At 41.6% G+C, this 27,722-nt stretch overlaps 1 protein-coding gene across 4 annotated transcripts in view; it reads right to left on the bottom strand.

The window, feature by feature from the left end:
- Nucleotides 1-4,522: 4,522 nt before the first annotated feature.
- dgki (diacylglycerol kinase, iota) overlaps nucleotides 4,523-27,722 on the bottom strand; it is a 71,497-nt gene continuing 48,297 nt past the window's right edge. For 3 of the 4 annotated variants that reach the window (XM_040139815.1, XM_040139809.1, XM_040139800.1), the window contains exons 10-33: nucleotides 27,456-27,551; nucleotides 26,990-27,072; nucleotides 26,532-26,592; nucleotides 25,526-25,639; nucleotides 23,048-23,173; nucleotides 22,387-22,465; nucleotides 22,046-22,101; nucleotides 21,193-21,255; nucleotides 19,774-19,847; nucleotides 18,797-18,908; nucleotides 18,557-18,643; nucleotides 18,171-18,283; nucleotides 14,501-14,601; nucleotides 13,741-13,820; nucleotides 13,391-13,435; nucleotides 12,650-12,719; nucleotides 12,424-12,464; nucleotides 12,132-12,256; nucleotides 11,249-11,274; nucleotides 9,819-9,856; nucleotides 8,019-8,139; nucleotides 7,021-7,057; nucleotides 6,777-6,876; nucleotides 4,523-6,219 (exon numbers count right to left, since the gene is read on the bottom strand). In XM_040139815.1, the coding sequence (XP_039995749.1) occupies nucleotides 6,109-6,219; nucleotides 6,777-6,876; nucleotides 7,021-7,057; nucleotides 8,019-8,139; nucleotides 9,819-9,856; nucleotides 11,249-11,274; nucleotides 12,132-12,256; nucleotides 12,424-12,464; nucleotides 12,650-12,719; nucleotides 13,391-13,435; nucleotides 13,741-13,820; nucleotides 14,501-14,601; nucleotides 18,171-18,283; nucleotides 18,557-18,643; nucleotides 18,797-18,908; nucleotides 19,774-19,847; nucleotides 21,193-21,255; nucleotides 22,046-22,101; nucleotides 22,387-22,465; nucleotides 23,048-23,173; nucleotides 25,526-25,639; nucleotides 26,532-26,592; nucleotides 26,990-27,072; nucleotides 27,456-27,551 (1,959 nt within the window). In that variant the 3' untranslated portion in view covers nucleotides 4,523-6,108. The remainder of the gene's footprint in view (nucleotides 6,220-6,776; nucleotides 6,877-7,020; nucleotides 7,058-8,018; nucleotides 8,140-9,818; nucleotides 9,857-11,248; nucleotides 11,275-12,131; nucleotides 12,257-12,423; nucleotides 12,465-12,649; nucleotides 12,720-13,390; nucleotides 13,436-13,740; nucleotides 13,821-14,500; nucleotides 14,602-18,170; nucleotides 18,284-18,556; nucleotides 18,644-18,796; nucleotides 18,909-19,773; nucleotides 19,848-21,192; nucleotides 21,256-22,045; nucleotides 22,102-22,386; nucleotides 22,466-23,047; nucleotides 23,174-25,525; nucleotides 25,640-26,531; nucleotides 26,593-26,989; nucleotides 27,073-27,455; nucleotides 27,552-27,722) is intronic. The other variant, XM_040139823.1, reaches the window with a different exon arrangement.

The following is a 27,722-nucleotide window of genomic DNA, read 5'->3' on the forward strand; positions in this document are numbered from 1 at the left end:
CAAACGATGTTACAGCTGTACACTCTGGCATGCTTTTCTCATTACTTTTTTTTTTATTTTTTTATTTTTTAATGGTCTTCCCATAAACACTTTAAAAGTCCACCAAAGTACAAAGTCACAAAGCGAAGAGGGGGAAAAACGTCCCGAGCGTCTCTGTGAGGGTAAAAGACAAGTGAAAATGAAACCTGCGGTCATTTTGAACACGTAACGACTTTCTTTACGGCACGGGGTTGAGAGAAAACGGGGGGGGGGGGGTCAGAAAATAAACTAAGAGCTATTGACGGTCCTCGTTGGCCTCGTCGATTTCGCACGCGGCGACATCGCACGTCGCGGAGTCGAGAAAGCAGCGCGAGCCGCACTGGTCGCTTCCGTAGAGCCTCGCGCCTGAGGATCCGAGCTTGACCCACTTCCGCGACGTCTCTCGCCCGGGGGGGGGGGTTTCCGTCACCTTATTGTGGCGTCACAGTTTGTCAATCATCCAGGTCACAAGGGCAACGTCGCCAGGTAATGAAAACAACAGGAGAACACGGAAAATAAAACAAAAACAAAACAAAAAAAACCCCCAAAGATATTTCTGGTGATAAAAATTGTTTATTTGTCCAACTTTCCTCTGATCCCTGTAATTACTGAATAATTCTCCTCGGGCCTGCAAAGGTTATTCGAATAAATATTTCGCCAGTAAAAAGGGGGAAAAAATAAAATAATAAGAAATAGATGAAATGTTAGACGTGATTAAAAAAAATGCAATCAAGTCACAACTATGAGAAATAAAGTCGAAATTGTGAGATAAAAAGTGAAACTCGAGACAGCAAGTCAGGACGGTGAGATGAAGACCCAACGTTTTGACCCACCACGAGTGGTTTTTATTTTTTTATTGTCTGCTTTTAGTGGCTGACGCCGCTCCCCGAGCAACCCCCCCCGAAAGTCGGTATCGCCGTGCGAAAGCTGAGGCAGGCGAGCCGACGGGTTCAGGCTCCGGCTGCTTTTCCCCTCGTTTTCTGTTTCACAGCTCGGGAACGGACTTTGACTCTTGATTTCCGCGCCACCATGAACAAGGAGTCTTTTGAGATGCCCGGTCAGAGAAACGCCCGCTGCTCAGCGAGGTGCGAACCCTGACGGGCCGAGGTTTCCTTTTTCGTTTTCCCCCTTCCTGCCACCGGTACGTCGTCCTTTACGGAAAGTCCCAGCCGTGATTCACGGAGCCTGTATTTACCTTCACGGCCGCCCGAGACATCTCTCAGTCTCGTGTGTGTTTTGGTTTTGTTTTTGAACGCCAGTGGGCTCGGTGACAGCTCATATCCCGGCGAGGCCGAGGGATCGGGGCGCGGCGAGCGCAAGCTCGTCCTCGTCCATAGTCTTATAATCGGGCTGGATGTGGAGTTTACGCCTCAAATGCCACAAACAGGTCCCGAAGTATTAAGCAATGTGAAAAAATAAATAAATAAATATCAAACTCGTTCTAGAGGCAGCGGAGTCTCATACGACGAGTGACCTCTCAGGAAACGCTGCTTTCACGCACGGACTTCTGAAGAGGTCACTGGCCTGTGGGAGAGAACTACAGGCATTTTTGATCACGAACCCAAGACTCTAGAATAACCCTACACCGCTGTGCGGTCACGAGCGGCAGCGGCTAAACCGAGCCAGCGCCTTTTTCAAAAACAGGATAATGTTAAGATTTCAGTTTCAGTGACTTCATTGAGTCTGATCTATCGATATGGCGTATTCGCCTTCAGGTGACTTGTCGTATAAGCAAGGGAAAGTATTTGAAATGCTCATTTAGTGCAAACGTCCCATGGTGAATATCAAAAACCAGTGTGGCGGAGGGAAATAATAACTAGTCCTCTGCTGGGTTTGAACACCGTCGTTTAAATATAAATTTCGTAGCTTGTGTGACACAGTGGGGGATGACAGAAAGTGTCGAAACCGAATGAAAATTTCCGGATCAACTCCCCCCTTCAAACAGGAAATAATGTCAGAGGCTAAAAAAGAAAAAGAGAGAGAGAAAAAGAAAGTACAGCGTCACATCTTCTTTTAACAAACGAAGAAAATAAGACAACAAGCTTCAAGTAATGTCATCATCATCAGCAGAAAAATAAAAGAAATACAAAAAACATAAAAATAAAGGAAAAAAAATAACACACCCAACACATGTTCAACCTAAGAAGAAACTCAGGTATAAGTCATTTAAAACTATAACAATTTAATAGTTTAAAGAACAATAATGCCATTTTTTTTTAATGCCATTACCAGGAAATGAACCCAAGGGCGTTCAGAAAATGCCATGCATAACCAACGCAGATGAGAGACACAGTTTAATACAAAGACATGTTTCCTACTGAACAGAGAGAGCCATAAGAAGCGTGTGTGTGTGTGTGTGTGTATGTCGTTCAGAACGGGCCTAGCTTATTACCACAGTCGCTTCGTGGAGAAGGTCGTCCCCATTCACAGGTAGTTCAGTTTACACAGTGTCACGCACTCACACACACGCACACACACACGCACACACACACACTTATGTCTATTTACTCGGCTCCAGACACTTGGAGGAAGGTGTCGGTGCTGGACGTTGTAGCGGTAGCCATCGTGGAAGTCCTGCATCGTGAACATCGATTGGGAAGAAGAAGAAGAGGAAGAAGGAGAGGAAATCCCACGCGAGAGGATTTAGCGCAGTGGGAGGTTAATAACTGGTCAGAGGTGCGGCAGAACATCACGTGTAAGCAAAGACAGCAGCGTGAGTTTTGGGTTCAAATGTAGAAATCCTCATCGTACACTCTAAAAGTCAACATTACTCTACTTTTTCATGTCAACTGCCATAATTTAACACTTATGAACTGTTTCAAATGGTCGTCCCAAAGATTAAAAAAGAAAAATATCGCCTCTGTAGTCAACCCTTAATTTATACCATGGCTGGAGAAAACGCTTGTTTCTGATTGGCTGTCAGGTGTGCGCTGCGACAGATGTTGCACCAAATTCTGCATCCTGAAAAACTGTGACCTCATAATATTCACAACGAGCCATTAAATCTGACGGCTGTAGCAAAGACTAGTGGGTACCGCAGGTCTGTGTGCGGAGCACCTAACACCAGCTCCACCTTTTTGTCCGTGTCATATAATCCCTTCAGATTTGGATTGAGATTTTGGTAGATTAAAATTCGCAGCCGCCAAAATCTGTCACCCTCTCCGCATCTTTAGGGCTACGTGAAGCTGGAAAAGGCTGCCGCGCGGTCAAAGGAATGTGAAAAGCAACGAAGGTTTGTGACAGCTCTCCTTCACTTAAAACGTGCCTGGTATAGTTTTTTAAATGGTAAAGAAAACTCACAAAAGCCCCACTGAGACGAAAAGTGTCAATAACGACTTAGAAAAACATCTTTGATTAAAACGGTGAATCTCTCCAACCAAATTTGCAACATGTTGTGCGCCGCAGTTTAAAAGCTGGACTTCTCCAATGGCTACACGTCGGCCTTTAAGATATTCCACGTCCCCACAAATACTTGGGAAAGCGGTTCCTACTGTATATATCAACTTAGTTTACAACAGGTTATATCTAACAGAGACCCCACAGGGCTGTTTAAAAGTTCGATCCACTGACATACATGCACACGAAAGGAAAAAAACAACAACAACAAAAACAAACAAAAAAAAGAAAAACAAGATTCACATATACTCAACCAGCACTGAAAATTGCACATTCAATAGTCCTCGGTGCTAAATGGTCGACTATGTTAAAAACATTAATGTAATGTAAACGATTAACAGAGAAATGCAAAAAGACGTCATCTATTCATATTGCATTGAATATGGCTCAGATTTTTCTTTCCTTCTTGGATAAATGCTGCAAACACACACGCACGCACACACACACACACACACACACACACACACACACACACACACACAGAGACACATACTCGGGCATGTACACACAAAAACCCTCACACACACACACACACACAGTATCATAACACAGCACACAGTCTGTAGTTATGTACACGCTGCTCAGAGGGAAGTCTCTTTCTGTTTCAGTTGTACTTCTGTCTCTTCTTTAGAGTTGATATGGAATGGGACATGTCATCACACACACAGACACACAACACACACACACACACACACACACACACGCTGCGTGTGAAAAGCCTTGTTGGGTCAGGAGTACCAGATACACACTGTGAAAAGTTAAAATATTTGTTTGTGTGACAGCAGCTGGAGAAGCTTTAGTCTGGAATTAACAGGTTAGTGATTATGCTTTAAATACCCCTTTTTTTAAACACAGTCCGGTCTGTCTTCCAAACTCAGCTGGCTGCACTTGCTAAAAATTCTCTAACGCCCGCTGAAGAATTAACGGTCGAGTAATGTGTTGGTTTTAATCCGTAGTGGGCTGATACTGGTCCTCTCTCAATAATCAGACCTGGTCCGGTCAGTGACTTGATTCAATGCCTTCCTGTTCCATGACACATTTATGACAAAAAAAACCGGCTTGGTTGCGACATTTTGAATGAAAAAAAAAAAAAAAAAAAAAAGTCCGTGCCATGATTCATTACTCCACCGGTTTTATTCTGTTTGTATCTTGTTTTGCTTTAATTCTCTATTAGCCCTTTCTCACTGAGAGGAACTTCACCCAGGAACTATTGCAGGGACTAAACGGTTGCCTCATGGCATTGCTCTCTCTCCTCTGCGTCCAAGGCCTCGGGAAAATTACGTGGGCTGACGAGGCAAAAGCTGACAACTGTTTTGGACACCGTTTTTATGTATGACAACGCGGCAACGGCGAAGACCCCCAGCCTTCAAAAACTCTTCCACCAAGCTTTGTTTTTTTGTAATTTACCGCTTTGCGGCTTGAATCCGTTTTGGAAGAGAGACACGCGGCAGTAGAAAGGGAGAGTCAAGCCGCCAGTGTTGCCACATAACAAAGTAATCGATCTATGCATGTAAAGGAATGTTTGAGTCACCTCACACACCCCCCCTTGATTTCTTCCTCTGCAAAAATGCTTAACAAAGCCCGAAACTTCAGTTTCCACCAATTAACACCTTGTTTGCTGTTGCAGTTGTTTAAAAATGGCTGTTGTGAATCAGTTGTGTGAAGAGGCAATCTGCGACGTTCAGCGCCGCAGAACCCTGGCAGCTCCTGGGAATGTTTCTGCGGTTTAAAAACAGGCTACATGCAACATTTCCTGTTTTTGCTTTGATGACGGTATTTCACTCTGAGGTGCACTTGAGAAACACGTTTAAACTGTGGTTTTGAAAAGAGGCGGGGGAATAAACTTTGCTTTTCCTTTGATATGACAGCCCAGCAACCCAGTGATGCTGAATTAGACGGCGTGTGAAAAAACCTTACCATCGCATAATTCTGGTATTAGAGACACAGGCTTACAACTTTGCCTAAAACAATCAGTTTTGCCGATTCATGAGAAAAAAACCAAACAGTGTGCTTGATGCTGGGAACATTAGTGAAATTGTGGCGTTGGCGTGACACTGCATCAGTGCAATGTCTTTGGCACATGGGTTTTATGGGGTAAACACAAACCTTTTATTATTTCTATCAATTCTGAAATGAGACTCTATGTTATTTTGACTATTTTGAACAGAAATCCTGCTTTTAATTGCTTAATCAATACACTTTCCATCACTGTAGAAGTCTTACTGAATAAAACCTATGACCCCTGGTTTTCTAAAAACATGATTTGTTACCAAAACAAATCCCTTACAAGATGAGAAACATCTATTCATGAGTTCATGAACAGATGTTCTCCTGAACAACACGTGAACTCAGGACCCGTGACGGCTGCTCAAAGTGCACTTGCATCCCAAGCCGTTAATAGTCCTACAATCAATCACTCGATCAATCAATCAGCACAACCAATAAATAGAATATGAATAAATAAATACTAATAAATAGTTGACCGTTAAAATCTCCACTGCAGTGCTGCTGTGGGCTGAAGCAGTTCTTCATTCCCCTGGTCTGTCTGATTTACGTCTTCGTCTGGAGTCAAAACCAGACTCTGTTCATTTTTTATACACTTTTCTCTCACCGATTCTTCTCCACTACGGTGTGTGCAGAGTCCAGGGAGACAGAGTGAGTGTGTGAGGGCGTGCGTGTGTGTGTGTGTGCGCCTCAGACTGCCGTCTCCAAGTCTTCGTGGGTGGCAGAGGACGCGTGTTGGTGGCTGCTCAGGTAGGTGGCGAGCTCCGAGTCTCCCTCTGCTTGGTCCGCCGGTGTCCTCCCCTGGTGGACACAAACACAGACGCACCGTAATGTATTTCTTTAGTGGCTAGGAACTGAAATTCTGACGGATGAAATAGCCACTAATATATAAATGAGTGTAGGGCTGCAACTAACAATTATTTCCATTTTTAGAGTAATTTAAAATATAATTAATTATAAATGTATAATAATTATTTTCTCAATTAAAAAATGCCATTTACAATTTTCTTGAACATGAGTTGTGATATTTAAATTGCTTGATTTGTCTAAGCAACAGTCCAAAACCCAAACATATTCAGTTTCCCATATAAGAAAAACATAGACAAGCAGAAAATCTTTGTCATTTTTGCTCACATTTCTTCCAGTGTCTTAACAAATTGCAAGTGATTTTATTTTGACAGCTGGTGACCCGAAAACAAACAAAGGAAAGACACACACCCTGGAGCCCAGTAAACCAGTATCTCTGTGGCTCATTTACACGTCATGCTGTTCTGATATGACTCAGCTGTAAAAGTGTTTATCTAGAAGCGCCGCAGATTTGCGGTGTACATGTAAATGTGTGCGAGTGTGCGTTTTACCTGGAAATTGGTCTTCTCGAGAGATGCCCCGGCCTCAACCAGCAGTCGACACACTGCGTGCTGCTTCACAGAGGCTGCTTTGTGCAAGGCAGTGTCCCCTCTACACACACACACACACACACACACACGAATGATAAGCTTTGAAAATGTCACAACCTTTTGTCACAGTTCACTGTGGCAAAAGGCTACTGAATCCATTAGGAAAAAAAACAAAAACAAAACAACTTAAAGGTAGTTAACACACTTCTCTCTGTCTGTCAAATCCAGAAGCACTTTGGAGCCTAAAGGGGGAGAAACAGAAGAAACATGAGCAGCTTTGTATCTTTTGATAAGACACGACGATGATTTAAGAAAATGGACATTTATTAATCTTAACAGATCATCTTTGTTTACATTTTTTTTTTAATTTTGTGGTTGTAAATAAAATATAAAATGAACCTAAAGATGAATAATGTAGCATTTTTAAAAACCAGTCTTGAAAGTTGAATACAAAAGAGAGCCATGTGCTACTGTTAGTGGCGTTTCTCAAAATGTCCTATAAGGTCTATTGTTCTCTTTTTTTTTTTTTTTTTGCTTTGCTTCTCCGGGGAAAGGCTTTTTAGTTCCCTTTAATAAAGAAGATAATCATGTTTAAAGATACAGTACTTCCAATAATACCCCGGCCTTTTTACAGCGGTAGCCATTCAGTGTATTTACATACTGTAGTGACCTCTCTAAATAGTAGTCCTCATTGTTAGTGGCGCAAGTTGAAACAGCCACAGGAAACGCAGTGTATTAGTCCCTGAGGTTGGAGCAACGTAAGGAGCAACGGAGCAAGAAGGAGCAGCCAGACTGAGCCGTCAGATGAAGAGCTGCAGCTGACATTTAACCCCTCAGCAAGTTCAGCAGCTTAACTGTGTTTTGCTGTTTTGTGGAAAAACACTCGCACCGTGTGCAGCGTGAAATTAGATCGCGGTTGTGTTATTAATCGACTGACTCCTTGCACTGTAAAAAGATACACCAGCTGCCCCTCTGCTGTTTTTCTGAGAGTCTGCTGTAATGTCAAACTGCACCAGCAGCAACCAGAGGTTACTCGACACGTCAACCGGGATGGAAATCTAAAGGATTAAAACTCGAAAAGCGACACTTTCTTCCCGTTTTGTGCAAAGTTTGAAAGACAAAGGCTGCAACACATGACTTTATTTATTTATTTAAAATGTTACATGCTACATACAAAGCCTTGCACATCGTGCACGTTCTCACCCTGCTGCAGGATGTAGCTGACCAGGTCTGTGTCCCCGTTCTGGGCAGCTATATGTAACGCCGAACAGCCTCCAGAGTCTCTCACCAACAAGCTGACGCCTCGCCGCACGCACTCTGACAGCTGCAAAGAAAAAACAACAACAAAAAAAATTAAGTTGACCTGAATATACAGCTACTGAAAAGTGTATTATGATTTTTTCATTAAGAAGAGAAAAAAAAAGAAAAGAAAAAAAAAAGGAAATACATATATGAGTAATACTTTAGTCACTGAGTATTTACAAGAATTCAAGTGATGACCTTTGTTTTATAAATCGTCAGTGCTGTCTACACTTCTCTTCCCAACAAACACCTTTAAATCAAACAGTGTCTCTGTAGAGATCTTCTGCAGATGAGGTTTTAATTTCTACAGGTGTTTTTTCTCTTCTTTGTCTCTGCTCTACTCTAAATCTTTCTTCTCTTACCAACAAACCAGGACCCACATGTCCCATCTCGAGGCTAAGATGATTCTAAGGCTGAAGAGGTGTTTCCCCAAAAGAATCGCAAATTAGGATGCTTTCAGAATTTACTGTAGTTTCATCAGTACCTCCTCCCTGCTCGCCGCAAGCTAAGACGGTAAAAATAGGTTCCGAAATCTGCAAGAGGAACCTCAAACTACATGTTTTACTGATGTTTTTATTGGCTTTGTTTGTGTTCAAGTCTGTACTTTTATTATGACCACTGACGATTCCTCTTAAGTGGCATTTGATGTAAGACGAGAGATAACTGTTAAATTTAGTAAATAAGAAAGTAAAACTAAACTAAAACTGTAAAAAAAATGTATGGAACATTTGATCTGATCTCCCTCGTCTCACATGACGTCTGAATCCCTTCTAATGTTCTGTTTCAGTTTCTATTAGAGTTGAGAATCTTGATGATGTTGACTCTGTTGGTTATTGGTTAATCTTTTGCTTATTTTTAAGTAAAATGTCAAAACAAACAGTCCAAAACATAAAGGTATAATAAAATAGAACAGAGAAAAGCGGTAGATCCTCACATTTTACAAGAGAAAAGGAAATATAAGTGTTTAGCATATTTCCCTGAAAAAAAACAAAAAAGTCAAAAATGAATTAACTTAAACATTTGTTTGCTGACGATTCATTTTCTGTTTGATCAGCTAATCGGTTACTCGGCAAATTGTTTCAGCCCCAGTTTTTTGTATCTTCTCTTTTCTTTTTATTTATCGTGTGTATGGTGTTTGCCACAGGCTTACATACAGATGTGGTGATGTGCATCAATTAGCAGTCGATCGGTGTATGAACAGATGCGTAAGAGAAACATCTGCCTAGAGCAGCAGCTACTGTAACTCAGGTATAATACATTTCAACACTTGCGCTTCGTGATGTACGTATTTTTTCTTATATAGCGTGGTTTACGGACAGTTAGGACGCCACAGAACATTAAAGTCTGTTCACGGCTTTCTTTAGCACCGCTGAAAGCCAGCTTCGTGCCCTTGCTCTTAAGTGTTGCTTTGGGAAACGTGTAAAAATTCAAGAGCGACTGCAGAAATGTTCACACTCCTATAACACTTCTAACTTCTAAGATCGATTGTTATAAAGAAACAGGCCCTGAAAGGCAAAGACCCCATGTCCCACAGTACTTTTTAAATCATTTTTATCAGCTGTTGAAAGAGCGCAACGGAACAGCCCATAGACTGCGACTGACTCTCTATAGATCCCAGCGGAGCGCAGCAGATACAAACGCGTAAAACTGGTTTTAATAACTGCGTGCGTCCGCGTTTGTCTGCGTGCGACTGCACTTTACCGTAGAAAGATCCCCAGAGCTGGCAGCTGTCAACAGAGCTGTGAACACACAAAAAGACAGAAGTCGTGACGTGAGGTGAGACCCCGCTGCAGAGCAAGGCTTCGATGATCACTATGACTAAAGTTCCTTCCCCCAATCAAATAATAGATGCATTCAAAGTAAAGCATTGTCTTCAAGATTAAAGAAGAGAGGAGGAGGAAATGGGGGGGGGGGGTGTCTTTCTGCAGGGATTCTTGACTGTTGAACTTTCTGTTCCACTTTCCTTCAAATCTGCTGACTGTGTTTTGCACAGCCTGGTAGAGGCTGTGGTTATTTCCTTGTCGCGGAATATTTTCCTTGTCTCTGTCGACATCAACATACCCTCAGTAGCACATCTAAAAATACATAATGACAAGAATGATCTCAAGCTAACTACAAGCTAACCTTTCTCTATTGTCATTGTCATCTATCTACCTGTAATGTATTGGTGTTCGTAGCATTTATGGACAAGGATGTCGGAACAAATACGAGTGATTTGTGGTTACAACCACCAGAAGAGCTAAATGTATGAGCGATCTACAAAGAAAAAAAGACCAGTCAGTGTGTAGTTTCCAACGTTAGACTTGGTCATTTTTGTGTTTGTTTCTGAAAGCGAAACTGACGACTGTTTTTTAACCCTTTTGCTGCTTTGTAGAAATGAATTTAATACAAATTTAATCAGCAAAACAATGTCAAATCTGTCAAAACCCAGCTATTTCTAACAGATTATGAAATTTACCAAATTATAAATGGGTACACCAAGAAAATACAACAGAATATTGTTAAGAGGCATGAAATCCATTGGTGTTTGGTAAAGCAGATATAGCAGAGGAAAGAGTGTGGACTTTGGACTCTATATTACACTGTTTTGGGTTTGGTGTTTGTGGTCAGAGCTGCTGACAAAAGTTGACGTGGACAAAAACAAACAAAAGGACATGGGAGGATGAGGAAAAACACGTTATTAAATTGGAGAGTACCGTGAATTAGATAAGACTCATTGATGACGTGACACAATGTAACCAGGCCACAGTAAACAACCGTCAGCTGGTCTCTAGAGAACGTTAGTGGTTACAGGTTGCCTTTGTCACAAAGTTCACAAGCCAGAGCAAGGTGATTTGAGAGAACTGAAACCAGTTTTAAAAAGCCCTCAACAGCCAACGTCTTCAGACCGTTCAGAGGCTTTTATTCAGCGAGGAGAAAAACACCCCACTGAAAGCTGAATCAGTTGCCTTTGACTGTGACTGCTATGAGTGTTTAAGTGCAGCTAACCCAAAAGGAAATTATTAAAGAACTTATATCTGTCAAGTATAACAAGTTGCACTTTAGTTTCCAAAGGGATAACATGTTCTTAGTTACAAAGACAAACCCGTTTTTATAGTTTTTAAAAAGTGATGTTTGTGTTTGTGTTATACCTTGTTCCTCAGGTGTCAATGGAGCACTGGAAAGAGGAATGAAAGAGGGAGTTATAATGTGACAAAACTGTTATTTCAGTGCTGCAAATACTATCAGCAATTCTGATAATCAAATTATCGTTTTAGTCATTTTTGAGCATTGACTAAACGGCCAAACATTTGCACGTTCCACCTTCTCAAATGTGAGGATTTGATGCTTTTCTTTGTCATATATCATAGTAAACTGAACATTTTGGGGGTTTTGGGCTGTTGGTGGGACAAAACAAGACATTTGAAGACATCACCTTGGGATGCGGGAAATTATAGTGTTCATTTTTCACCATTTTATGACATTATATAGACCAAACAATTACTCAATATTCTTTTTCATTTATATTATATTTGATTATCAGGGAGGCAGCAGTTTGTTTATTATTGAAGAATATTGCAGCTTAGAAAGCGTAAGAAAATAATGAATAATGACCCCTAAGTGAAATCTTCAAATGTCTGTTTTGTCCCAACAACAGTCCAAAACGTAACAGATATTAAATTAACAGTGATATGAAACGGGAAAGTAGTAAATTCTTACATTGGAGAAGCTGGAACTAGCTTAGCTTGTAATTTTTGCTTGATGAATGACTAAACGTTTATCACAACTGCTGTCAATTAAATCACGCTCGACTGACCACCATGTAACTAATATCACATGTATATCACTCTGTTTATTTAGTCACGAATTAACGCAAATGTGTAACTGTCTTTGTGAGCAGTATTTTTGCTGCCGTCGTCGGCAGTCCCCCCTCGCAAAAGATGCCGTCGACCTCGATGGGACTTACCTGGTTAATTAAAGGTTTAAAAAAAAAAGTGTGTGTCTCCTGCATCTGCTGTGTGTCTGCTGACGTACCCAGCAGTAGGTTCCACCACCAGATCTGGCATCCCCATGGACGATCCCTGGCTCACTGCAGGTCCCTCGTGGTCCAGGATAAATACCTCGTCCTGACAAATCTCCGTCACAAAGTGGAGGTGCTCCTACATAAATCCGTGCGTACGTGCAGAAATATACGATCAGACACTGGTAGAAATCGGCACACGCTGGGCTGACAAACATCTCAGTCAAATTCCAACATCAATCCATCAGTTCGGTGATTTTCAAACTGTTATTTTTCGAGTGCCAAAAGAAATGAAGCAATGTTTACCTGAGCCTTGTCAATACGATAAAATCGGTCGGCTGATGTGGCTGTAGAGCAGAGACATGCATGTCAATAGGATGATTATCTGTCTGAGTTTTGTATCAGTGATAAACTGTTAGTTTATACAGTTTTTCGTCTATCAAAGTGGTAGGAAACGTCTGAAACGTTTGTGTTATCTAATTGAGAAAAAACTCCTCGTTGGTCAGCGTTTCTGGCAACATCCGTCACTTACAATCCAAGAAGCTCCAGTTGGGAGACAGTCTACTGGCTGAACCGGTCCTGGGGACACCTCTGCTCTCATCCTGGAGACAAAGGGACAGACAATGTCATCTTTATCGTCCCAAAAAAACTATACGCAAATAAGTTCACATGGGGGAATTATAGGAAGAAAGAGAAAGCAAAAGAGAGAAATTCAGACAGGAGAAGGATTATTATATCTAGCATTTACAAAACTGAAAACAAGACATAGAGAATATGGACAATGAGACAGTATATAGTGTAATTTAAATTAGTGCTGACTGAAATAGAGGATTTGGAAGTGACCCAGTCAGTGTTCTCCCCTTTCCTCACCACAGCTGATGAATACATTTATAATATTGCTGTTTATATTTCACATTGTCCAGAATTGTTTTTTTCCAGTGTGGTAGGAGAAGACATCACTCAACATGCGTGTCAGTCTGTAAAACCTACAGTTCATTTATGGTAGGTAGCTTCTTTTTGCAGGTAAATTACTCATTCTGATGGGTGTAATGTATCCCGGAGCTTCATTTTTCATGCTTTACAGAACTGCCAACGCTGCTAAAAAATAACATAACTATTTTGCAAAAAAGGTGACTGAAATTATGGCGTACATTTAAGCGTCGTAGAGAGTCAGATTTAGATATTTTAAATACATAACAAATAGCTTCTAAAGCCTTCAAAACTAATGATAACCCAACCTCTCCCTGCTGAAAGACACCCAGAAGTCATATACCTGATAGTGCACTCTGTGGCCAGTAGATGGCGCCTGGTGTAAATCCTAACAAGCACAGCAGACAGGTTTCAAGGTTAACAAACAGCCAAAAGCATTGACATCGAAAAAAGTTCCACAGATGTTGACTCGGTTAGTGAACGTTCCCCACATGAGACACACAGCTAAACAACAGCTCTGGATTCCCAGTGTTGTCGGTCGCTTACCCATCTCTAAATAACTGAGAGTGGAGAGATGGCGCTGCATGCACCATGAAATAATAATGAGGCAGAGAAAGAAAGAGGGAGGGGGAGAGGAAAATTGAAGTGATAACCATAATGACGATAATGATGAGGATAAAGGCGAAGACTCACCTCTTGCAATCTGTCAATATAGAGTCTGCATGTCTCCAGGTCACAGTCCCCCCTTACCACCACGATGCCTACTGGGATGGCTGGAATACACACAAACACACACTTCAGATAATAATACTTTTTTTTTATTTTTATAAAAGTCAGTTAAACCTGCGATAACCAATTTTTGGCTACTTGGTGGCACCGGAGGAAAATAGTAAACACTGACAAAATTTCACCGATTAAGTTGATATGGTGAACTTTTTGGCCAACAGTTGCCTATTTACACATCCAGCAGAAATGGAGCAGCATTAGCATTCACTTGCTAATGGAGTGGCGGCTGTGTCCACCTGATGAATGTGAGCGCAATATTTACTCTTCTTTTAGCTCTGTTTTTAGTCTTTACCAGCTCGTGAGTGAAATATCTGGCTCTGTAGTTGCTAAATGCTCCACTACATCTCTCTTTGCTTTGTCTGTCTGCTATTTGGTGCTGCTAAGTTAACTTTTTTTCTTTTCCCTTGAAACAGCTGCCTGCTGCACTTGGAAACGATGCAGTGAACCAAAACAGTCAAGCTGTGGGCCTAAAAAACAAAACTGAACTAAAAGATGTTAAAACATTTCATAGAGCTTAGGAGAACTGTGGAATTGGGTGACAATCATCTGCGAGTTCATCAATGGTCACTTGGTACTCATCTGATTCATTGTTTTCTATAACAAAATGACACACACACACACACACACACACACACACACACACACACACACACACACACAGGCTTACAGATATCCCGAAGTCGTTCTTTGTCGTACTGCAGTCTGTCGTATTCCTGGAGGCTGATCCGATTCACCCGCAGACGCAGACGATCTGGAACTGCATGAGGACTAGAAAAAAAAACACACACAGAAGTGCATGCACGTGCGCACACACAGTTCAGACATGTCCCAAAATACAGCGATAAGGACGGACATATGCATACATGCACGCACAGACACGCATAGATACACAATAATGACTTTTAATTCCTCATCTCTCTCGTTTCACTAAACGTCCATTTAAAGCCTAGAGATTTTTCTTCACTGAGCTCAAGTTTAAAAGTCTAACATTTCTGATAACTGGAGGTTGTAAAAAGTAGTAAACGTTCCCTCCAGTAGAAGATAAAGGGCTCAGCTAACCTCCTGCAACACGACCCCGATTCTGTGCTCGAGTTTGAGGTGGGCCAACATTTTGAAGTCAATGTTTGTGGGCAATGTTGCCTTCAGCGAGGATGGAGGTTGATGAAAGTAAAATACTGAAGTCAAAAACACAGTGGGCGATAAACAGAAGCACGATGAGAAAACACTGCTGGTCACACGGCAACTGTCAGCAAAATCACCCATCTACCCAGCCTCAAAAGCTCAAAAGCTCAAAACCTTACCTGCAAAGGAACAGAGAGGTTGTAAAATTAAAGTGCGTTACATTATCGTGAGGTTTGTTCTCCTCAGTCAAAGCTGATGCAAAAATATGAAAATAGCTTTTCTGAGGGAGGGCACGGACATCAAGTGAGAGTCGAGGACTGGTGCAGGTACAAGTAATAGCACAGCTCAGGGTAAAGTTAAAGGTAAAGGGACTACAGCTGGAAAAACATCAAAACAAGAGACAGAAGCACACTGAGAGGTGATGAGGCTTCAGCATGCTGCCATACACACTCTCTCTCTTTTTCTCCGTCTTTCAGGCGGTCCACTTACTTACAAACACAACAAAGTCTCACATTCAACACAATACGACTCAACTAGGGCCCGACCAGTTCGAGTTTTTAGAAGGCAACACTGGCACAATTTTGTTTATACTGATGCTGCAAATGCTAGTTATGGTGTGTCAATGATTAAGAGCTTGTAAAATAGTTAAGAGTGTTTAACTTACACTAATAATTTGGGGGTATTTTACTATATATATATATATATTTTACATTTGACTAAAAGTTCACTTACATGACAGGTTACTCCTTAAGTATAATTTGTATGGTGGGGAAGTTGTTAATTATGTCAATTCCTCGAGACAAATAAAATACACACATGCTGAAATTCAAATGAAAAGGTACCTTGTGGAGTTTACATTCAGTTTTATTCAACATTACATGTGATGAGTGTATTTTCCTTCTTCGTTAATATTATTAAATGTATATATCAATAATTAGTGATCAATATTAAAGAAAAAAAAAATTGTGATCATATTTTTGGTCCTATCGCCCTGCCCTAAATGTATCCATCACATCAATGGTTGAAAAAAATCAATATCATCAATATCATTACTATAATCAAATAGGCAGGCACAACATTGGCTCAACCCGACACAAACCGACAAACACGGACACACAAACACAAACGGACACACATACAGTGACAGAGGGACAGAAGAGAGAGAGAGAGAGAGAGAGGGAGCAGGGCAGGCAGGGCGCAGATCTGCTGCACACACCTTCTCACACACGACCACGCCGCCACACACACAACCACACACACACACACACACACACGGATATTGGTTGAACCAGGGAAACAACGCACAACCACACAACACACCACACACACACACACACACACACACACACACACACACATACACACACAGAGGCTAACACACACAACACAGAGAAGGAGAGAGGAGAGAGAGAGGAGAGAGAGAGCAACACACAGACACACACATACTACGATGACGCAGACGCGCACGCACGCCCGCACACACAACCACACACACACACACACACACACACACACACACACACACACACACACACAGAGAGAGAGAGGAGAGAAGGAACGTATGGCAGAGAGCGGAGGAGGAGAGGAGGTGGAGAAGAGGAAGAGAGGAGCAGACAAGGAAAGAAAGAGAGAATAAGGTAGGAGAGGAGAAGAGATGAGAGGCAGAGGAGGAGTGAAGAAAGTGTGAAGAGGGGGAAAGGAGAAGAGAGGCAACGAGGAAGGAGAGGAGAGTTAAAGAGAGGAGGAGGAGAGAAGGAGACAAGGAGAAGAATAAAAGAAGACAATGAAAGGAGAGAGGAGGTGAATAGAGGAGACAAGGAAAAGAGTGAAAAGATAGTAAGGGAGGAAGGAGAGAAAAAAAAAGAAAAAAGAGAGAAGGAGGAGAGAGGAGAAGGAGAGAGGAAGGAGGAGAGAGAGGGAGAGAGAGGAGAAGAGATGAGCAGAAGAGGAGGGGAAGAAAAGATAAGAGGAGACAGTAAAAGGAAAGGAAGAGAGAGGAGAGGAAGGAAAAGTAGGAAGGAGAGAGAAGAAGAAAGAAAAATAAAGAAGAGATAAGAAGAGAAGAAGAGGAAAACAGATGAGGGAGGATGGAGAGAAGGAGAGATAAGGAGAAGAGATTAGGAGGTGAGAAGGAGAGGAGATGAGAGGAGGAGACAAGAAGATGAGAAGAGATGAGGAGATGAGAGAAGAAGGGAGACAAGGAAAGGAAAAGAGAAGATGAGGAGAGAAGGAAAAAGGGGGGGTGGGAAGGAGAAAAGAATAGGAGAGGAGGCAAGGAGAGGAGATGAGAAAGGAGACAAAGAAAGGAGAAGAAATGAGGAAGAGGGAGAGAGGAAGAAGATGAAAGAAAACAAAATGTCAGGTGAAGATGTGACAGAAACGAAGAGGAAACAAAGGACGGATCGGAGAGAGGAAGAGAGGAAGGAGGAAGGAGAGGAGACAAGAGTAGAAGGAAACAAAGGAAATGAACAAGAGGAGAGAAGGTAAACAAATGTAAACAAAATAACAAATAATCAAAGAAGTTACAGACATTGCAGGTATTGAAGGAAAGAAGAAGTGAGAATGAAATGGAACAAGACAAGAAGAGGAGGAGGGACAGATGAAGAAGAGCCCAGAGGTGAGTAGACAAACACTGATAGCACAGAGTACAGTGGCATAGCAGTACATCAAGCAAAGACACTGGCTACTGCAGCTACAGCTAATTACTCTCTAGTTCTTTCTCTCCCGTGCACACAATTTACTCTAGCTTGTAGACTTTTACAAACAGTTGAAGATAGACCCACAGATACACACACAAAGATATACATGAGGAACAGTTAGTGCTACGAGGATGGAGGAGTGTTAGTAGTCACACAGTTTCAGGTATGAACAGTGTTTTTACACAGCAGGCGACCACAGTGCTGCACTGCTGCTTCATCTCTGACAGAAATCACTGAACGTCTCCTTGTGTTCGTCTTTTCAGCTGAAGGGGAAAGCCACACAGTATTACATGTCAGTATGTCATGGAGATACCCCTGGTGCTTTTGTTTGGATTAATTTGAGCGTTGTTTGGCGAGATGCGGGACATCGAGAGGAGTGAATGTCAGCTCCCACTGAACAGACTGTATGACTCAGTCGGTGCCAACCCGGGCTTTTACAACACTCCTGGCCTAGTTCCTCTGTCTGTGTGTGCGTGCGTGCGCTTGTGCGTGTGTGTTTTTGTGTAAATGACTCACTCGTTGAGCAGGGGCACAGAGGTGCGTCTCTTGCTCTTCTGGACCATGTTGGCCTGATTTCGAAGGGAGATGCGGAGGGTGGATGGAGCCAGCCGACACGGCTCGCCGTCCACCTACACGCACACACACAAAGAGGCGCAAAGGGTCGCTGTTAAAAGGACGAAGCAACAATCAAACAGAACGAGTGATGTGCCGGGTTTTCGTGTCAGCTGATTACATCCGGCAGTGAGCTGAGCAGTCAGGGCTGAGGCAGTGATGAATAAGGCCGGGATTCGTTTGGATATTCAGTGCCGATATGATACCAATACAATTATGGAAGTCATCGATTAATTGTAGTCTAATAGTTTTGGAGGCTGGTTGTGTTGCCGGTGAGTGTGTGCTCTCACCTGAACAGGTACAGTCTTGAAGGTAGTTAATACAACTTCTCTGCACTGGTGAAGTCTCTCTCCGTGACCGCCGACCTGTAGCGCTGCCTGGTGGACAAGAGGGAGACTTACACCTCAGGGGAGCCAGCGATCGCATTAAGAACATACCATCCCCTTTTCCTTTTTCCTCGGTTACGTCGGCCATTTTTCATGTTAACTCCATTTATTTTCTTTCCTCTCCTAATGCTGCCTTTCTCTCACCAATGAGGCCATGGTGAAGCCGATAACCTCGATGCAGCCGTCGTCATGGCGCTGGGGTTCGAAGTCCCGGTGGTCGCCTGTGTTTCCCCACGGCATGGTGCCAGCACAGTACCTACACGCGCGCACACACGCACACGAACACGCACACGCACACACACACGGACATGCATGTAAAAAAAAAAATCTAATATGCAACATTGGGTACATCCACACAACTTTAATGTTGTGGTACCTCAGGTGCCACAGAGATTCTTAAAACCCAAATATCACTTTCCACGTACAAAGCTGTCAGATCGGAAGCTTTCAGAGCAAAATCATCTGCCTCTTAACACGACGGAGGCTTTTCCCTGTATTTGTTTTCATTACTTTAACGTCTGACGAGAGAAATAGTGTAACTCCAGGGTGGTGTGGGAGGATTTAAGTTAACAGCTTCAGTGTCAGTGTACAAAGCATGAATGAGACCTCCTGTTCCTGCCGTAAGGAGATACTAACCCCACTTGAAGGGATTCCATTAGTCCAGCATTCACTAGAGAGTTGTAGTGTCTCATTATTTTCTTAATGCTGTTTCAAAGGCGTTTCCACTGTAGTGAAACCGTGAATAATTTGAATTAGGTATTTTTGGCCATGAAAAAGACGCCACTGAAAAAGGTTGCTTATTGATGAAAAATGTCAGCTATTGGCAGCTTAAAATAGATGATACAATACCGATGATGTGCAGTTTTGCATAAAAAGCAGCCAGATGTACAGTCTAAAATCTAGTAAAATGAGTACAATTTCCAAACTGTGTGACTCATGGATTTATGTCCCGTAAGGTTTTTCTCCTTTGCTGATTCTAATTTTCAGATTTACTTTATCCTATGCGCTTTGTTTTCTCTAGTAGATCTCTGTAGCAATAAAAAGCACCGCAAGACAAAGAAGGAAACCCTTGTCATTGCAACCGAACGCTACAGTCTCGTTGCCTCTGTATGTTCACCTACCTGGGAATATTTAGAAACACAATGCACTGGAACTTCAGCTCCTGGATCTTGGGGGTTAGATCTGTACCATCACACTGAGGAAGACAGAGAATGTGAAAATGTGAGGGAGGTAAAGTCATTTATGTTGTTTGTGGCGTTGACCACGGGTTTAACACAAGCGGCTCCGCGGCTCACCAAGTATGGTTTCAAAACTGAGCTCAGTGACAGCTGAACGTGTACCCAAAAAACTAAGAGGCAGAGGTAGAATGCCATTAATTAATATAATCTGTAAACAAGTCGTGACCAAGCTTGTACTCATCTACTGAATTCTTCTGCCTTAGCTGTGGAAAAAAACAAAATTAAAAAAAAAACAAAACGATTTTCACTCTCACATCCTGCACTTGCTTTTACATGTCGCTTCAAGCTTCACTCTCAGTTCTCAGTTTTCATTCTCAGTTTCAATGTTGTCACTCTCGGCCTTAAACCCGTTTCGATGTGAGAGGTGGAAAGTAATTGATCCAGGTGAAGAGTCACATCACACCGGCGCTCGCTCAGCTCTCTATAGTATATACCCTCAAGACCTTGTTGCAGCAAGAAATTCTGAAGAACTGCAAACCTGGACCCGATTTTATCGAACTTCTAAGTTAAACAGTCTCTCTGAAGACAAAACTTAGTAGCAGAAAAGTGCAAAAAAGACACATTTATCTAGGGATTTACTCCTATTTACAGTGAAGTTTAAAGGGAACCTCTGAAGTGATCAAATAATTAATTGCATGTATGTTCAGAGGAGGAGTAACCAATCAGTCACAAGCACTTACCCTAAATCTCCCATACTGTTAATTCTTTAAGAAGGTTTTTACATTTTTACGTTGATATATTATTCTTTAAAAGCCCGTTAATATCAGTTTAATTTTTCGGAAAAAACAAACAAACTTGTGTGTAAAATCTTTAGAATCCTCAGAATTCAAAAAATCTGCTTCAGATTAGAAACTGAGCAGTTTCAAATCAAAAAAATTGCTTTTATATCTTTTATCTTTTATGAGTAAAAGTGAAGGAGTTATCTCTCACTTAAATCCAAATGAATACCCCCATTTGAACAGGGGTAGGTAGGTTGTGACATTTTCTGGACGTAGATGATGTCACAGGTTTAGTCTTCTTCAATGGGGAATTAGCGCGGTCGGTAGTTGTTTTAAGTTAGCGAAGCACGATATGTGTAGTGTATTCATGTGTGTAGTGGGGAAGCCAGTGGTCAGGATCAGTGACAGAGCAGCAGCGTCCCCGGCGCTGAGAGGATCTCGGCGTCTTGCTGCAGGACACTCCAGCAGGGCGGATGTTAAACGAGCAGCTGAAGGACGGTCTTTTTAATCAACCGGCCGACGTGCTGCCCAGACATGTCGGCATGGAAAGCGATACAGACTGAGAGAGCGTGTTAACACTCACCACCACTCTGACGTGCTTGGACAAATCCCTGGAGCTTCTCTGGAGGAAATCTGAGAACGCAGCCTGTGCCCGCGCACACACACACACACACACACACACACACACACACACACACACACACACACACACACACACAAACGCACGCACACACACACAAACAGAGAAAAGGACCCAATCCAACAGAGTTACAGTTCATTACATTTCCCTCAAAGAGATAATTCCCCCGCATGCTTCCTCTCCAAATCCCACCCATCGTTTCTTCCTTCCATGTCACATCCCTCACAGAATATCTGCAGCTTCCAAAAAAGTATAATTAAGATTTTATAAGATTTATCAAGACTTTAAATGTGAATGAGAACAGTTCTTAAACCCCACAACAAACGAGCTGGAAAAACGAGGAATTTCTACTGGGGCATTACTAATCAGAAATTCTGCAAACCTTCTACATGTAGAAGTGCAGAATGAAAGGTCAAAGTGAATTACTGAAAACCATGACGTCCGAAAGTTTACTGAAGCACATGGGATGCAGATCTACTTGCACTACTGGCACTGTTCATTATTAATCTAAAAAGACCAGTAAATGCAATACAATGTGTCAAGTTAGCCCCACTTCCAGCTAGATTAAGGACTATAAACATTTCTTTTAATGGTTTGAAAATAAGATTTTTTCTATATAAAGACAGGAAACGTGTTTGTTTGTGTGTGTGTGTGTGTGTGTGTGTGTGTGTGTGTGTGTGTGTGTGTGTGTGTGTGTGTGTGTGTGTGTGTGTGTGTGTGTGTGTGTGTGTGTGTGTGTGTGTGTGTGTGTGTGAGAGCAAATGTGAGCGTGCTATAAGTTAAGTGGGAAACTCACTCCTGCATAGAACATCTTGTTGCGGAAGCGACTGTTAAACTTTTCTGGGTTGGCCTCTGAAAAAAAAAAAAAAAAAAAGACACAACCATAGACACGGACAAAAAGAAGGAGAAGGCATTAATAATGCTGCAAAGATAGTGGAATTAAATATGAAAAAACAAAACACAGAGGCGGAAAGTATGGGCGTGATAAACTCGGATTCACTTGTGCATGAATGCTTCTTAATACTTTATTTTATTCTGCCCATCTTTCCTTTACAAAAAGAGGGACTTAATGGAATATATGTACAGGTAACACGGGGCGAAATGACGAAGAGCGACATTAAAATAGATTTCACCAACCTCTGGACTCGTGGAACTCCAGGGTGACGTGAGCATCGAAGCCCAGGCTGAAGTAGTTGTTGAACACATTCAGAGGCAGCTGAGGACACCGGGAAATATATTAAAGTGAGTGCATTAGCATAACTATTATACAAAGACAGCTCATATCCTGGTTGAGCCCCCTAACGCCAATCATTAGGTCCATTCATCTAGTGATACTCATAATCAACCTGGCTGGTTGTGTACACACGTTGGTTTTTCGGCACACTTTCTCAAGGCTGTAGCCAGCTATCATCGCATTTACCTTTTCACTGGAAGTTGTGACCGTTGTAATGGGTCGATTTCCACAAAGAAGACGTTTAACGACGTCATGCAGCCCTAACTGAACCACTTGCAACAAGTAAGCACTGCACTAACAGAACATTGAACACAGATGTGCATGTTCACTGAGAGAAGGAAAATAAAAATTGCAATTAATTGTAAAGGCTTTTTTTTTTTTTTTTGTTTATCTTTAATAAAATAAAAAATAGTTAAACTTGTAGGGCCCAACTTTTTGTCTGTCCCCACAATGTGTGAAAACTGCCAACACACACACACACACACGCACACGCACACGCACACGCACACGCACACGCACACACACACACACGCACACACACACACGCACACCCTAACTTCTGACCTTCTGTGTGCCCTCCTCTTGCTGGGCAGCACCCTTCTCTACTTGAAGGTTCCACCTGTCCAGCTGCACCACTGAACCATCCTCCACATGACACAAAACCTTGGACACCGGCTCATCCGTGTATCCCTGCAGAGAGAGAGAGACAGAAGCAGATATGGAGGGATGGAGTCTGCATAATTCGCAATAATGCAAATAACTGCTGAGTTTTAGTATGCGGTGACACTGAAATGGAATTTAATATTCTACAATACGAATGATTTTATATACATCACAGAATGTGTGTGGAGGTATATGATCACTTTTTTCTAAGATTATTTATGTAGTTGGCAAAACAATCCCACTCCTCCGGAGCTTTCAATCGTATCACATGATCTTCCTCAGCGGTAGAGTTGCCCAGTCGGAATTTTTCTTGCAAGGAGTAAAACGGAAAGAAAGTAGGAGGGAGGAATGGAAAAGACAAGGAAGGAAAACGAAGGAAAAGAAAGCGGTGGGATGAGAGGGAAGGAAAGGAAAAGATAAGAGAGGAAAAAATGAAAGAAAGGGGAAAAATAAAAAACTAAGAAAAAGAAAAGAAAACAAATGAAAGGAAAGGTAAGGGGGGGAGAAATAGCAAAGGAACAGAAAGAAAGGGAAACGTAGTAGCATTACATCACTACTACTATCATTAAACATAGTGTATGGTAATTGTTACAGCACAGGAGCACAGGATGTAATAATTTGGCGCTGACATATTAATAACATTGGGTTCGATACTCACTCTCTCCAAAACTTCCCCTATTCCTTTGGGAAAATATTGCCATCGCAGAGGAGCTCAAGCTCAAGACAACTTACGGCACTGTACCATTATTGTTGTTATATGGGGATTCAGTAGATAAAGAAATAACTGGATCATTCATAGTGTAAACCCTCTAAAAGTTCATTTAAATGTTCCTCGAAGATTAAATAAAGCTAGTTAATGTAACACATACTGTAGACTACGGCAATACAGACCCTCCTAGAGAGATTTTGAAATTATCCTTAATGACTGTATGAGAAAATTTGTTTGATATCATCAGGAAAATGTAATGCAATTGAAAATAACTGAAACACCCAATCAGGTTTTTATTTGACTCAGACTTTTGACTAATAGAGAGATTTTCAATGTATTATCATCACTCTAAGCCCGCGTAACTGGTCCAAAGAAAAGCCTGATGGAAGAATGTGGGTGCTCGTAAGGTCTCTTCTTCTAGGCTGCAATAGAGTTATGCAATGTGTTTTTGTGTGTGTGTGTGTGTGTGTGTGTGTGTGTCTGTGTGTGTGTGTGTGTGTGTGTGTGTCTGTGTGTGTGTGTGTGTGTGTGTCTGTGTGTGTGTGAAGGGGCATATTCTTGATGCTTCAGTGCTTTGCCTTATTTTAGTAATAAAACCTGCAAGAGCTTCCTCCTTCCTAAAGAGGAACGGTGAATTAAATTTAATTTTTTTAAGTTTCAGCAAATCTGAGTACTTAACCCTTAAAGGGGCAATTCAGCACATTAGTATTACACCTCCATAAAGTTGGGGGACTTACAAGAGATTTAAAAAAAAATAAAAAAATAAAAATAAAAAAGACAGACAGTAAAAAGAATAATCAAATCAGAGTAGAAGATGGTGAGATATCCCAAATTTTAGTCCCTGTTAAGGGGTCAAGCTCCAAAAACACTGGATCCTACATTTCCCATAATTCAACCAGACGGCATTTTTCATTAGACACTCCCCGCCTCCGATAGGCCCACGTCACGTCCCACGCCACAGCGCCAGTTTTTTTTTGTTTTTAAAATGGTAGCTACTAAATTAATCTACATTAATTACGCTCGCCTAATTAATTCACAACCTGTAGTTACAACCTGAAAATATTGACCTTTATATTGACCGTTCAGAAATAACAGCTGGAACATGCCTGACTTTTGCTCCTGATATTTCGCAAACTATTTGAAGGCTAGGGATAAAAGGATGAAATGAATCAACGTGAATTTTTACAGTGTCACCTACAACTGTGTCATCTTTCCTTGATGTGTTGTGTTCGTGAAGAGGTCAGACAATGGTTAAATGTCAGGGTTTAGAGAATGAGATACACAGGAAGAAAGCTCTCCCTGGAAAATGGATGAGTTTTTCTGTAGCTCCCAGAGGTGTCAGGGAGGTAAACATTGGATTTATTTTAACTGCATATCAATAATTGTCCATATTTTTCATTACGCATACGTTTATTACATATTTATTTACACATACTTTTTTGATACTTTCATTGTTGTTATTTTATTTTTCTTCGCTTTATCTTAATATCATTCTCCAACTGCAATAACCCCACAAAGATAATTGCAATTCATTTGAATCAGGATGTGGATGAATGATCTGACCTCAAACAAAACAGACACTTGTGAATGAATGAATACAGGGAGGAGAGGCTGCCACATCCTGTCGCTCTCTGTCAACTCTGCGGCTAAAGTCAAGGCTAGGAACTCACCCCACCCCAGTTGAGCGTCCTGGCGAGGTCATTTCCTGTTCCCAGAGGAAGAACAGCGACCGGAGGCTGGGGGTTCATCTGCAGCTCATCTAGAGCAGACAAGATCCACCCCACCTAAAGAAAGACATACACGGAAAACTATTAAATTTAGAGTAAAACGTATTTCATTTCATCGCTGAAACGTAACATAATTGTTTAGCTAAACCCTCTCTCTCACCTTTGGAAAAAACAATGTAAGACCATTTTTACGCTAATCAAAAAAATCTATCCTTAATTCATTGAGGCTGTCTCACTCCCAGGACTCATTAGAAAGTAGACGACTAGCTTGGAATAATGATACTGGAGAAGAAAAAACAAAAGCTGGGTTTCCATCCACTTGTTTTTATGCTCATTTCCAATTTGCAAATGAAAGAACATGAGTGGAAACTCTGGAAATCTGAAAAAAAAATCTCAAAATAAAGCAAAGAAAGTTTTGAGTCTTGGCTCAGGTGGACAAGTCGGTGTATCCATGAAACTAAAATGCGACTTTGCGAGTAAATAGCGTTTATGACACCTGAACGTCCACTGAAGAGACTGAAACTAGCAACAGATGAAAACATCAAATCTCTGTAGAGCAGTAAAGAGACTTCTCTGTTCCTTAAATTCATATATGAAACAAACATAAATGTTGTATTTCCATCACATTTTCTACATTGTTTTTCACCACTTGAGGTTTGACTGGTGCTCTTTTAATTGCATAATTTTTTTGCATCCTCTCCTCCTGCAACGGTTTTAATTGCAACCGACTGGAGAATTAGCACCACCCCCTGTTAATCTTGACGAGCCAGCTGCTAATATTAGCATAACAGCAGTGGGTGGAAAAGTGCGTTCATTTCCATTTCCTATTGCGGAATTTCTCGAAATTCGGTTAAAAAGCTGAATTCTGCGCTGAGTTTCTTTTTTGGTTATATTTCATATTTCTACAAAGAGTGTATGTAAATACAAACAGAACAAAATAGAGTCTTACCGTCCCGTCCCCGCCACAGGCAAGGATCCTCAGATTTGGCACTTTCCGATACAACTCCAGCCTGACAATTCACAAGGTGCACATAAGCAATGAGACGCTCGGTCGTAGGATAAAAAAGGCTCCTCTGGCAGAAAGCAGTGCTGATTGATGTCGAGTGGGTCCACGTTTCATGAAAACTGCTCAACCCATGGGCAGTGTATTTTTTAATGAATAATAGTGGATGATGACTAAAACTGAGTGAGAAGATACGGTATTTTTCCCCCAGGCAGAGGATTTTGGTAACAGTGTAATGTGTTGTAGAAAATGATCACTAAATTGGCCACAGAAAACACTGTTTCACTCTAAGGGTTTTCTAGCAGGCAGTCAAACTCAGAATGTCACATTGACTTTATTCTAAATTTGTAAGGAGCATTGCTTTGAATAAAAGCCCAACACTTTCCCTAGTGAAGGGTACTTACGCCTCTCGCAGCCCACCCTGTGACAGGTCAAACACTTGTCGCGGGTTCAAGATCCACATGAACATCTGTAACACCTTGGCACCCTAAAGAGAGAGAAATATAGAATAAACGTTTTACTACCATTACATTATCAAAAAAAAACAAAACAAAACAAAACAAAAAAAGGCACACACCTACTCTCTAATTGCAAGGAGTCCACGCACATGCATTAACAATCTTAAACCCTTCTAGAAGTGCATTGTTTGTGCTGGTGGACGTCCCCTAATCGTGATAACTACCGACAAATCTCTGTCGCTCAAATCCAGCATGATATTGTAATGACGGTGATGAAGGTTTTCAGTAAACTCAGTTCATCTGATAAAAAAATGCAATAAAAATATTTGTAAATATCTTGACCGGTATGTCCGGTTCAGTTAAAGCTAGCTTGTGTCTGTATGTTCATCCGCACGTTAAAAGGTTCGCTGACCTGGTTGCCCCCGCTCTTGGGATTAACAAAAACCAAGATGGGCTTCATGAGAGGGGAAGGGAGCGGCTTCAACATGAACGGACGCCATTTAGACTCCTATAGAAAAAGAGAGAGAGACAGAGACAGAGACAGAGAGAGAGAGAGAGGGAGAGAGAGAGAGAGGGAGGGACAGAAAAAGAGAGATGTACAAAAAAAGGAAAAATTATTTTATAAATTCACACATACAGTAAATATGTAAATACATAGCGCTGACAAGATTAGTCAATT

Source organism: Xiphias gladius, chromosome 2 (genome assembly GCF_016859285.1).
Source record: "Xiphias gladius isolate SHS-SW01 ecotype Sanya breed wild chromosome 2, ASM1685928v1, whole genome shotgun sequence".
Taxonomy (NCBI): Eukaryota; Metazoa; Chordata; class Actinopteri; order Istiophoriformes; family Xiphiidae; genus Xiphias; species Xiphias gladius.